The 13,082-nt window shown below is 44.7% G+C and overlaps 1 protein-coding gene and 1 long non-coding RNA gene across 3 annotated transcripts in view; one reads left to right on the top strand and one right to left on the bottom strand.

The window, feature by feature from the left end:
• Positions 1-9,923, top strand: part of CLSTN2 (calsyntenin 2) — a 641,559-nt gene extending 631,636 nt beyond the window's left edge. Inside the window, exons 12-17 of the mRNA XM_055295244.2 lie at positions 786-1,003; positions 4,269-4,439; positions 4,939-5,084; positions 5,208-5,331; positions 6,088-6,272; positions 8,179-9,923. Coding sequence (XP_055151219.2) covers positions 786-1,003; positions 4,269-4,439; positions 4,939-5,084; positions 5,208-5,331; positions 6,088-6,272; positions 8,179-8,382 — 1,048 coding nt within the window. The 3' untranslated portion in view covers positions 8,383-9,923. The remainder of the gene's footprint in view (positions 1-785; positions 1,004-4,268; positions 4,440-4,938; positions 5,085-5,207; positions 5,332-6,087; positions 6,273-8,178) is intronic.
• LOC129491230 (uncharacterized) overlaps positions 1-13,082 on the bottom strand; it is a 134,060-nt gene that overhangs the window by 22,564 nt on the left and 98,414 nt on the right. The gene's annotated exons all lie outside the window — the stretch shown is intronic.

Below are 13,082 nucleotides of genomic sequence, written 5' to 3'. Positions count from 1 at the left end.
TGTCGAGAAGTTCAAATCAACCAGTGTTTACTGAGCTCAAACCATGATGCAAGCTCTGGTCAGCTTCTTTTCTATATATGTCTGCATTTAATCCTTTACTATAGGACAAAATTATTGTTATCCCCACTGTAAAGATGAAGAAACTGAGGTTCACAGGAGTCGAGTGCCTTGTCCACATTTACCCAGCCCAGAAGTGTCAGAGCCAGGCCATGGATCCTTGTCTGTCTCAGACCTCGCTCTTGCAGCCACACCATTTCTGCCTCCCAGATAATTGTGTGGCAGTGTATCAGGAGAAAGGAGGATGATTACAATAGCACTTTGCTCTCACACCTAGAAAAGGCACACATGTGTGATATCCACATAGAGACATATCATATAAGCTGAGGCAGGAGAGTTTAGCCCTGGGGTCTCAATTAGTAAGACGGCTGTAACCAACCAGTTAGACAACAATTTGCTTACCAAATACTAAAGCACATAACAAGCAGTTGCTATCTAATTAATGTTGCCATTGATTTCTTTGTTAAAGGATAATGAAAGGTTTCATGGTTACATGTTGCTCATACAGAAAATTCCCATTTCTCTCAGGAGCCAATCTTTCAAGTCCCTAGATCACTAGTGGTTTTGATTATAATGTGGCTTTAAATTTGAATGTCTGTTGACATCCTCAGAGACACTTACGCAGTCACGACGCCTTGTTAAGAACTGGAGGAACCCTTGTTCCTGGCTGTAGGACAGATGGTTTAATTGTTTGCTCATCAGTGCCATGACTGAGACTGTTTTCCCAGGTGCTTTGGGGAAGACGTGTGCATCAGTATCCCCGAGGTAGATGCCTATGTGATGGTCCTCCAGGCCATTGAGCCCCGGATCACCCTCCGGGGCACAGACCACTTCTGGAGACCTGCTGCCCAGTTTGAAAGTGCCAGGGGAGTGACCCTCTTCCCTGATATCAAGATTGTGAGCACCTTCGCCAAAACCGAGGCCCCCGGGGATGTGAAAACCACAGGTACAGGTGCATTTGAGTTTGTGGGGAGGGTGGACTTTAATTTTTTACGGCCATGTGAAAACGTACTTCAGAACAACAGCATTGTTCATGTAATGTATACATGGCATAAACGTATACATGGCAGCGTAATGTATTATAGCAAAACAGACAAAGCTATAAACAAACGAAATGAATATGAAGGGAATGGATGGCTTAGCAATGAGGGATATGAGGTTGGAGGGAAGGCATTTGTGCTAAATGGTAAGTGAAAAAATGCAAGACACAAAGTTACATAGTACCTACACATAGAATGATCTCAACCATTTAAGAAAAAAAAAAAACATAGAAAAATGCCAAGAAGGACACACACCCTATGCTAACAGGGTTATTCTCTAAGAGGCATAATGAGAGCCCATTTGTTTCTGCTTCCCTTCCCTCTCTGTAATTGCAAAAATGTTCTATAGTGGGCATGTATTATTCTGGTAATCAGAAGAAAAGCTAAAGATATATAAAGAAAAAATATAGCTGCATCTTTATATATATAAAAGTTAGGTCTCATTCAGCAATATTGCTCTAAGCTCTCAGGAAACTTTTAAGTTGTTATTTCCAACAACTTCGTTATTGGGAAGGTTTTTCAGTGAAAGAGGAGTAATTTGAATTATCTACCAAAGAGAAACACTTAGTTACACTGAAAGCTATAGTATATGCTGGGGGAGGGAGGGGTTGGAGAAGACAAAGAAGGAAACGGGGAAAGGAGCAAGGGAGGGAGGGAAGAAAACCTCCCTTTTGTTACTCCAAGGGATGGGGGAAATATAAATTTAAGAAGTGTCCTTTGCTGCCTCTTCCAAGAGAATATTTTCAACTCTCCCCTCCCCCCTCCAAAAGCCACTGCTAATGATGTGCTGGTGCCTCTGGTCCTAAGTCCCGGAAGAGCTGCTGTTACAATAATCCTAATTACCTATTGCCTTAAACCACCCTGGTCCCTAGTGAACGGGGTACTCAAGAGACAGCCCTTCTTAGCTCATAAAAAATAGATGGTGTTTTACCACCTGCCCAGGCAGGGCAGTTTCCTAGTCACAGGCCAACGTGCATTAGGTTGTATGATCGTCCCTCTTCCCCTGTTCTCATTTGTGGCTAAAATCAGACAGAAATAAAGAAGAGCCTCTGACCTCAGTGGTTGCAGGCCATGACCAAGTGTCTGGATTTGCTACATCTGACACCAGCATACAGGCAATGCAGGGAAGAGCAATTATCTGGGTTCACATTTCATCTTCTGCTTATGAGAGGTACAGGCCGAGCACATAGCCAAGCATCCAAAGGCTATTATTAGTGCCTTTAAATTTTTACTTCTATTGTTGTTGGAACGGTCATTATTATGGATATCTTAAACAAGTAGGATAATGGCATTTGCCACCAGGCGTCAGTGACCGGCTTCAGCATCATCTGCTGCCCCATTGACATTCTCTGTATGCTGTCAATACCAAAGGCAGGAGATTCCCCCAACATGCACACACGCACACACCTCCCTCACACTGTGTTAGTTCACACCTTTGCTCTGCTCTCTGGCTGGAAGGTTCCTTTCCTTCCCTATCCCTTGATTCCTGGCAAATATCCCTGCCTTCAGCACCTCCCCAAGAAGGCTGTCCCACCACCACCATTCTGACACTCCCAACTGCTGGTGCTTCCCTCAGCACATTTTTTAGCCCTTGGTGGTGATTTCCTGTTTATTAAATCAGACCAGGAGACCCCAAGGGCTCATCCATGGCCGATTTGTCTCTAGGTCCCTGAACCCAGCACACTCCCTTCTACACAGTGGGAATCAAGGAAACTGCAGATGGAAGATAATACCCATGGCGAGAGAGAGCCATGAGAAAATGGCAGCCATGACACACTCCCTACCTGAGGGAGCTCTCAGTCAGCCACAGCGGGAGGTAGGAACAAGGACGATATGACCAGACCTGACAAGAAGCCAGCAAAAAACCTGGAAACTGTGAGAAGGCCATTGAAATAAAGACGCACATACAGCATTACTAATTATAGACCCTGTCTTAAGCATATGTTATTGTGCTTTTAGATTTTGCTAATTATACATGAAACCATTGTGATTGACAAGCATTTAAAAATTAAGATAACAAAATTATTTATAATAATATATAATATATACCTAGTGAGAGCAAAAATATTTTTGATATCATTTAAAAACTTAAAAGATAATTATTTAAAATGATCCGTCTTTGGTGAATTTTTTAAATTTCTGTTTTAATGTTTTATAACACACAAAGTATATTTAGTCCACTTTATAAATACATAAATATACTTATTTATCTCTCTTCACAAGTTTTTAAATAAAGGAGCACAAGATCAAAACCACTTGAAGACAACTAGCCTATCATCAGTGAGATGGGGATAGTAATAGTACCCCCTTTAATGTCTATTAGGATTATATTTGCACATGACTGGCACATAGCACATACTTCATAAATACCAATCACCTTCTTAAGATGGGGTTTTAATTTAGGACTGACAAACTCTGCCCAGCATTCAAATACTCAGACATTTCTTTGGGAAATTTTGAGTCACATAATTAGGCAAGGACAACTTGACTGACCAACTTGCTAATGTGCTCCCCTGGGAGCACATTAATTATATTATCAAATATTGATTATTGATTATTTTGATTGATTATTGGTTATATCATATTGACTTGATTATTAATTAATGATTCAGCTCCATTTGAGCAAGGTTTAATAATGACTACTCCATGCTAGTTCCTGGGTTAGACACTAAGGATTCAATCATAAAAAGATAGTGCTTCTCCCCTTCAGGATCTCAGGTGGTCGGGGAGATTATGATCACATGGAGGAAGCTATGAAATCACGGTGAAAGGCCACTTATCTCTCCCCAAATGAGAGCTATTGCTTATTGAGCACCTACAATGTGCGCTGGACACTGTTTTCAATCATCCCAAGACCCTTGCCTCCCTTATAGATGAGGAAACTGAGTGGTAGGTAGTTCCTCTAACACTATGCAGCTTCTCAGTGGCAGAGCTGGTATTCAAATAACATCTTTTGGCTACAGTATTCATGCTCTTCCCACTAATTCATGCTATGCAACCTCAGGGGTGCCTGGACATCTGAGCAGTGGATGTGGTATCTGGGATCACACAGACTCTGCTCCTGACCCAGCCTTAACCTGGGGTGCAATAACAAAGAAGGAAGATGATTAGCAAGGGCTGTTTTCTGAGCTGTCCTTCATGCCTGCCTTTCCCATGTCTGTCTTCCTACAGCCCCCAAATCAGAAGTCTTAGAGGAAATGCTTCATAACTTAGATTTCTGTGATATTTTGGTGATTGGAGGGGACTTGGACCCAAGGCAGGAGTGCTTGGAGCTCAACCACAGTGAGCTCCACCAACGACACCTGGATGCCACTAATTCTACTGCAGGCTACTCCATCTACGGTAAGGCCACACTCAGCCCCCTTTGCCCCAAGGGTGTCCTCCTAGAATGTCCTTGTCCAGGGAGACATGAGTGAGATTGCACCTGTGAAGGAGTACTGTGAAGCCCCAGGGATGAGTTGGAGATCCTTGGCCTCAGGCATGGATTTCTAGACCCTCCTTTGGCAAGTTACTCCAGCAGCTTGGGGACCAGTCCCACATTCCCACTCCTGGGGAATTCTTCTCTAGAAGCTAGGTGGATGCCTTCTCTTACAATGTTTGATCTCAGCAAATCTCACAGCAACATCTGGAAGACTGAGGCAGTCTGTATGGAAAGCTTGTGCATCAATGTAATTTTGGCTCCTTAGAACTTCTGCACATTGTCTGCCCAAAATATCTTGAGCTCTTTCCCTCAACAAATTTACAAGACCCATGAGGTCTTGTACCACAAGCCGCGGCTTGTCTCCTCTCTTCTCTTCCTCCTTTTCTGCCTTCTGATGACAGGTGTGGTCTCTTGGCACAGGTGTGGGCTCCATGAGCCGCTATGAGCAGGTGTTACATCACATCCGCTACCGCAACTGGCGTCCGGCTTCCCTTGAGGCCCGGCGTTTCCGGATTAAGTGCTCAGAACTCAATGGGCGCTACACTAGCAATGAGTTCAACTTGGAGGTGAGTGGGTCCTGCCATTGTTAGGGAAGCCAAGGCTCACCCATTCCCTCATTCATTCAGAACTGCTGTAACTGGCCCACCTGCCACTCCTGGGTCAATAGCACCTCTCCCCACTCTTCCCAGGTCAGCGTCCTTCATGAAGACAGAGTCTCAGATAAGGAGCATGTCAACCACCTGATCGTGCAGCCTCCCTTCCTCCAGTCTGTCCATCATCCTGAGTCCTGGAGTAGCATCCAGCGCAGTTCAGGTAGGGTACCCAAGAGGAGGGACCCTCAGGACACAGGTGGTCATTGTGACTCAAGACTATCTACTCAACAGACGGTTATGTTGTAGCAAACGTAGGTGCCCAGAACTGAGGGAGGGAACCCAGCAATGGAGAAAATGTGCCCTGGCTCTGAGACACTCACACCCTCAATAGGCAGTCAATAAGTAAACAAGAAATTACACAACACACATAATAGTGGAGGTCAGTACAAAGGGCTAGGACAAAATTTCAGGCCCAACTCAAAACCATGTCCTGTATGAAGCTTTCCATGAGCCCTTTACAACACTCACACACATGTACGCACCATATTGTAACGTCCTCTGCCCAAATTTCTGTTTAAGCACTTGCCATATTGTGTTACCATCTGGTGGGCACTTGTATCTGTTTCTACTAAACTCTACAGTGCTTGGCTCTGTGGAATTTTCTTTATAATTTGAGGGGTAAAGCCAGCAATAAAAGAGAATTTGCATTTAATGAACACTTATACTGTGCCTATGTGGAAACTCAAAGATTATTTAATTTACACCTAACTATTACTCATAGGATAGGAATTATTATGCCCATTATAGAGGTGATGAAAGTGAAGCCCAGAGAGGGTAAGGTGCTGCTCTAGGGTTCTACAGCTGGGAAGTGGTAGGGCAGATTTTATCCTATGCATGGATGTTTCATTCATGCTCCCTCACAAGAATGAGCTAGGCCTTTGTTCACCATGTCATGCGAGTTTCTTCCTTGTTCCAGTGGTCCCGAGCATTGCCACGGTGGTCATCATCATCTCCGTGTGCATGCTTGTGTTTGTCGTGGCCATGGGTGTGTACCGGGTCCGGATCGCCCACCAGCACTTCATCCAGGAGACTGAGGCTGCCAAGGAATCTGAGATGGACTGGGACGATTCTGCGCTGACTATCACAGTCAACCCCATGGAGGTGATCCTCATGCAGGGCTGGGAGTTCTGGGTGGGACATTTCTCCCTCCACCCAGCTCAACCCTTCCTATGCCTAAAGCCGCCCCATACCCCTCCTTCTCGAAGCCCTGCCCCATCTAGTCCAGCTCCACTGATTCTTCCTGTCTCTGAGCTCCTCTATCCCTCTCAACCTGAACAGATCATACCTTCCCACCAACTACATTCTCTGATTTAAAATGTATTGATTGCTCTTACCCCACAAACAGAACCAGAAATTTTGTTAAAGCAAGCAAACACCACGAGGTGGCTATGCCTTGCTTCCCCCATAGTATTTAGCTCAGAGCTAACTAACACTTAGTTAATTAAAACTTCAATACTGAGTCCCTAACAGTGCAAATTAGACGGCTTTGCTCCATACTGCCCGAAGAGTTCACTCAAAGGCTCAGAACAGATTAAAAGAAAAATATAGCAGCAATGCCTGCCATTTATTGAGCCCCCATTATGCCAGATACTATACAGAGTGCTCTATATACGCCACCTCATTTAATCTTCCAACAACCTATAAAATAGGAGTCATCATCTTCATTTACCAAGGTGGAAACCAACTAAGAAAAGAAGTAACATACTCAAATTAACACAGCCAATAGTCAAATTTAAGGTTGTCTGATTCTAAAGTCTGTATCTTTCCAGTTAGCCAACAGCCCCCAGAATCTATCCATGAGTGTCAAGGGAAGCCCTCTACATCACGCCCTTTGCCCATGGGTTCTGGGTGATGATAGACACAGGCTTAGAAAAGGTAGGGGAAGATGATTACCCCAGCCTGGTCCCCAGTTTCCACCTCGGCTAGCCTCACACTCCAATTTCAAAGCCAGCGTGCTGATGTGGCTCAGTTCCTCCAAGCATGTGCTGTAGGTAAAATGCCGAGCTCAGTGCTATACAGACTCTGGAATTTCCACCTTCAAAGAGCTGAGCCTTGAGTGTAGAAAACAAGACCACTATACCTGGAGCAGTCTGAGGACAAGGCAAGAGTGTGCCTAACAAGGGCCAACCTTGTGATGTCAAAAGTCAATGACCTTGAGGAGAAAAAGCCTTCAGGACTGCAACAATCAGGGAAGATTCCTTGGAGGAGGTTGGCCTAGGGTAGACCTTGAAGAGTGGGTAGGAGTTGGCGTAAGGTAGAAGGTAGGAGGTAAAAGACAGTTCCTAAGAAGTGCAAGGGGAGGGGGTAGGTAGCCAAGCAAGGAGAAACAACTTTTATGACCTGGTACATCAACGCAGAACATAAATCCAGAAATGAAATTTTACTGGAATTATCCAAAAGCTGGAGGGAGGGGGAATTGGACTGGAAAGGAAGGGGTACAGCCTGAGGACACAAGTCAGGTGGTGAGCAGCAAGCATGGAAAGTGAGGACCAATATATTTGTCCTTTCCAAAGGAATATTTTTGAGAAGAAGCATACCTGAGTCTTTGCTTAGAATGCCTTCTGCTCCCAGGGACATTGCATGCACACTTGGAAAAGAGACACAAGATCAAATGCCATCCTCTCACTGAGAAGCAAACACTAAGGCTTGGACAGCTCCATTTAAATAAGCTCCAGAAATGCCTGAAAACAAGCCTTGACCTGAAAGGTTCAGTAAATGATGGATAGGATTGGCTTAAATGTCCAGCCCATCATTTATACCCAACAGTCTACCTTGAGTTCATGCCTTGGAATTTGCTATTTCAGGCTTTTGCCTTGAACCTTCTAGCTTCCTTTTTACCAGAAGACTTCCCTTCCAGGAAGTCTGTCTCCAGGCTGAAGAGTTTTGCACTAAGAGAAGAAATTCCAAGGGGCCGTAAATGTTTCCTTAATGGATGGAGAAACATAAGCTCCAAAGTTGCCTCTGTTCAGCCCCTGATGAGCATTTGCTTTCTCTCCTTGATATCCAGAAACATGAAGGACCAGGGCATGGGGAAGATGAGACTGAGGGAGAAGAGGAGGAAGAAGCAGAGGAAGAAATGAGCTCCAGCAGTGGCTCTGACGACAGCGAAGAGGAGGAGGAGGAGGAGGAAGGGATGGGCAGAGGCAGACATGGGCAGAATGGAGCCAGGCAAGCCCAGCTGGAGTGGGACGACTCCACCCTCCCCTACTAGTGCCCAGGGGTCTGCTGCCCGGCCCACATGTCCCTTTTGTAAACCCTGACCCAATGTATGCCCATGTCTATCATACCTCACCTCTAATGTCTGTGACATGTCTGGGAAGGCCTTCTCCAGCTTCCTGGAGCCCACCCTTTAAGTCTTGGGCATTTCCTGTGTCTCATCCATGGGGAAGTTCCAAGAAGCCCAGCATGGCCATCAGTGGGGACTTCAGGGTAGACTTTGTCCTGTAGCCCCAACTTCTGCCCTAAGCTCCCCAGCATCTGACTACCTGTCTGCAGAGTCTGCCTTTTTTTTTTTCCTGCAGGGAAGAAGGCCCACCTTTGTGTCACTCACCTCCCCAGGCTCAGAGTTCCCAAGGCCCTGGGGTTCCAACTCACTGTGCGTCTCCTCCACACAGACCAGCAGGTCCTCCTTTGCTGACTCCAGGTTGCTTCATACAAGGAGGGTGGTTGAACTTCACACACCTAAGGTCTTAATGCTTAACAGTTTAAAGGAAAGTCCTTGTTGAGGCAGAACTAAGTTTACAGGGAAAGGTACACACATTCTCTCTCTCTCTGTCTGTCTATCTAGTTCCCCAGCTTGGAGAGCCTTTCCCTTTGCTTCTTTCTGAGGCCATATAAGCTTATAAGACAAGTCCTAAACCAAGAATAAGTCCTTGGCCACAAGCACGGCTTGATCCCCCACCAGAGCTATCTGAGCCTGCCTGCCTGGGCACCTGCTGCAACCAGGCAGCTGCCCTGCCAGGGGCGCTCACCGTACAGAACCACGGGGCCCGGGAGGCATTCCACACAGGCACTGCCCCAGGCGACAGTCACAATGAGCCTAGAGCCAGAAAGCAGATGGAAATGCTAATGAGGTCACACGTAGGCTTCATGGTGGGTGGGGTGGGGGTGGCTGGGCTCCCCCAGGACAGAGGGGACCCTGAGGTTGGCAAGGCTCTCACCACTCAGCCTTATGGTCCCTTATCTTCTATTTTCCCTCTTAAGAAAATACATGCTTTCCAGATGTATTAGAAATGCACGAGCTCCACCGAGTCTACAATGAAGTTTGAAATTTAACTGCAAGGAATTAGAAGCATATTTGCAATCATTGCAGCTTCTTCTTTCTTCTGCTCATAAAAGGAGGAACATTTTAGATAGAGGGCAAATATATCTGAAAACCTAATTTCTTTCTTTTTTTGATAAGGAAATCTTTTCCATCTCCATCCTAACATGCACAACCCGTGAAGAGAATTGTTTCTATAGTAACTGGTCTGTGATCTTTTGTGGCCAAGAGAATAGCAGGAAAGAATTAGGGCCTTGACAGAATTTCCATGAAGCTCTGAGAACATGTTTGTTTCGAATGTCTCAGATTCCTCTTTGTCATCAATGTGTACGATCTGTCCCCATCCTTCACTCCTCCCCAAGCTCACACCAATTGGTTTGGCACAGGCCCAGAGCTGGTCCCTAGTTAAGTGGCATTTATGTTAAAAAAAAAAAAAAAATAGTTCAGAATCTCAGCCTTTTCCTTGTGTCATCAAAACAGCTTAAGAAGGGGACTACTACCAATGTCCTCTAGTCTGACCTCCACCCAGGGAGGACCCATGGCAGGCCTTTTCAACTTTCTGATTCATGAGAACAACCTTGTGAAGCTTTTCCCACCTCCTAAAGTGTTTTCTGCATCTGTTCCTTCCTTTGGACCTCACAACAAATCCTGTGAAGTAACAGACATCTGTTGTTAGACACATTTTTGTGACGAGTAAACTGAGGCTTGGTGATTCAATGTCTTGTTCAGAGTCATTCAAAAGTATAGACAAGACCAGACTCCCCAACTTCCACTTCTGGTCCAGGATTCTACTTATGTTCATAGGTATGCACCTAAGAGACACTGCTGCAAACCTACTATGTGCTAAGCATTCTGCCAACAGCTATGAGAAAAAGAAAAGCGGAATAAGATAAGCTCCTCCCCTACATTACATTTGCAGAGGGGAAATAAACAGGCCTAGAAATTACACAAGAGACAAATGAAGAGAAAGAGGAGAAGTCACAAGAGAAGGATGCGGTCACAAACTTAACCAGTGCTCTTATTTTTCCCTTCTCAGGGAAAAACACCAGAATAAGCTGGGGTTTTATATTCACTGGATGGAAACAGATATTTCTCCTGGGAATTCTCCCAACCAAATAGCCCTTTTCTATTAGGCTGTGTCTGTACATCCACAAGAGCAAAGTCTGTAGGACTGATTAGTTTTCACAATCCCATTTAAATAAAAAAAGATTCTTTAGTTGGGCATTTAGGAGCAACTGAATTCTCCCAAAATTGTGGCAGCAAAAAGAACACTTCATATGCTTAAAACCCATTCTTTATGAATTAGATTTTGATTTTAAATATTTAAGTCTAGTGATTGTGAGAATGCTTTTCTCTTTGCTCAGTCTTTTCGGTCTGGTTGGGTAGGGAAGGTGTTCCTCATGCTCTCTGGGTGGCTGCTTATTCATAGTTGAGAGCTGTTAGGTAAAATCTCTGTATGTTTTGGGGTCTTTTTGGTAGGGGGGTAGCAGGTAAAATGGCCCATGGCTAGGGCAGCAAAGATGAATAATTTGAGGAAGCATTTGGTTGGTGGACTCATTTGCAGAGAAACAAACAGTGGTGACAACAAATCAGAGCTGTTTCCCTCAACTCTGGCTATGAGAGGTCATTCTCTGCATGTCAGCTGCAAAGATCAGGCACTTGAATGAATCCGCTGGGTTGGCAGGCATTGGTCATCTTTGCAACACCCTCTTCCTCACCATGGGTGAGAACAAGACGGGAGTGGTTATATCCCAGTAACAGAAGCTTTGGGAGGTATCCAGGTGAGCAGGGTAATGTGGCTTGCCCTCCCCCAGATATTCTGATCCCAAGAAAAAGGTGTCATTAATCAGTCTGGCATTTTCCACCCTCCATATGCTGGCATCCAGGAACCAAAACTCCTGAAGGCCTAGACACCCTGTGACCTCTCAGATGTTGGCAGCCAGGCAGATGCAGGCTCATGTCCAGGAGGAACTGCTGACTGGTTTGGCGACAGCCCAGTTCATTGCTTGTCTTGCCAAGTGGACAACCAGATTCTGCCTTCCTGAGCTTGAAAATAGGCTACAACTCTCAGGTGATTCAGATGACATGGAGGAGAAGTTGGAGGAGAAGACTGGAATTGTTAAATCCCAGTGCAGAATGAGTTGCTTCAGTGGAGTAAAGCAACCGGCTAGTTGGTAGCCTGCCTTAAAAAATCCTAAATACATATCATCATACAGTTGATCAAATGCTGTAAGCATAGTCAAGGCCCAAATTCGTCTAGATACCAAAATGTGATTTCAGTGAAATCTCTTTTCTTTACCACTTTCTTTTGTTGTTGTTGTTGTTTATTTGTTTTTTGAGCCGGAGTCTTGCTGCTCTGTCACCCAGGCTGGAGTGCAGTGGCGCAATCTCAGCTCACTGCAACCTCTGCCTCCCAGGTTCAAGCGAGTCTCCTGCCTCAGCCTCCCGAGTGGCTGGGATTACAGGCATCCACCACCGTGCCTGGCTAATTTTTGTATTTTTGGTAGAGACAGGGCTTCGCCATGTTGGCCAGGCTGGTCTCAAACTCCTGATCTCAGGTGATCTGCCCACCTTGGCCTCCAAAGTAATGGGATTATAGGAGTGAGCCACCGCACCCGGCCCTCATTACCACTTTCTTGAATTTACTCAATCATCCTATCAAGCAGGGTTCAGACCAACATCTTTGCATTTAATAAGGGCTACGCTTTGTACACATGGACCATCCAGTGAGAGAGCTGGGGGTGGTGGGAAGCAATATCCCCCATTCCTGTATGTCAGGTGTCAGCAAACTACCTGTAAAGAGGCAAATAGTAAATATTTTGGGCTTTGTGAACCATTTGGTACCTGTCACAAGTATAGTCAGCCCTCCATATTTGAGGTTTCCAAATCCATGGATTCAATCAACCTTGAATCAAAAATATTTGGAAAAAATGTATAGTTGCAACTGACCTAAACAGATTCTTTTTTCATTATTATTCTTGAACAATACAGTTTAACAGCATTTACATAGCATTTACACTGTATTAGGTATTTAAGTAACCTAGAGATGATTTGAAGAACACAGGAAGATGTGCATAGGCTATATGCAAATACTATGCATTTTACATAAAGGAATTGAACATCTGTGGATTTTGGTGTCTGAGGGGGGGTTCTGGAACCAATCCCCTACAGCTACGGAGGGGAAGACTGTACTCAGCTCTGCTATTGTAGCATGAAAACAGACAATACGTACAACAAATGAATGTTTCAATACAAGTTTATCTAGTTTCCATAAAACAATTTAAAAACACTAAAAAAGCAGGCAGTTTGAATTTATATAATTTTTGTATCTTTTTTTACCCTTTTGATTTACATTTTTAATAATTTAAAAATATAAAAACCTTCCTTAGCCCACAGGCCATACGAAAATTAGCAGCCAGCTAGATTTGGCCCAAGGCCAAAGTTTGCCAACCCCCTACCATACGCCATGGAAGTTAGCCCTCCACTTCAGGAGAAAGCAAGCTGCTCTCTTAAGCCTCTCACCAGCTACCCAGTAGTCTTTGCCCCCAAACTGAACAACAGGAAAAAGTGCCATAGTTTTTAATTAAGCTGTTTTAAAAGTCCATGTTCTCGGGGAAAACAAAAAAGAAACAAACGAAACACTTGTTATT

The sequence above is a fragment of the Symphalangus syndactylus genome, chromosome 10 (genome assembly GCF_028878055.3).
Source record: "Symphalangus syndactylus isolate Jambi chromosome 10, NHGRI_mSymSyn1-v2.1_pri, whole genome shotgun sequence".
Classification (NCBI taxonomy): domain Eukaryota; kingdom Metazoa; phylum Chordata; class Mammalia; order Primates; family Hylobatidae; genus Symphalangus; species Symphalangus syndactylus.
The sequence above is the reverse complement of the archived record's forward strand: the minus strand, read 5'-3'. Positions and strand labels throughout refer to the sequence as shown.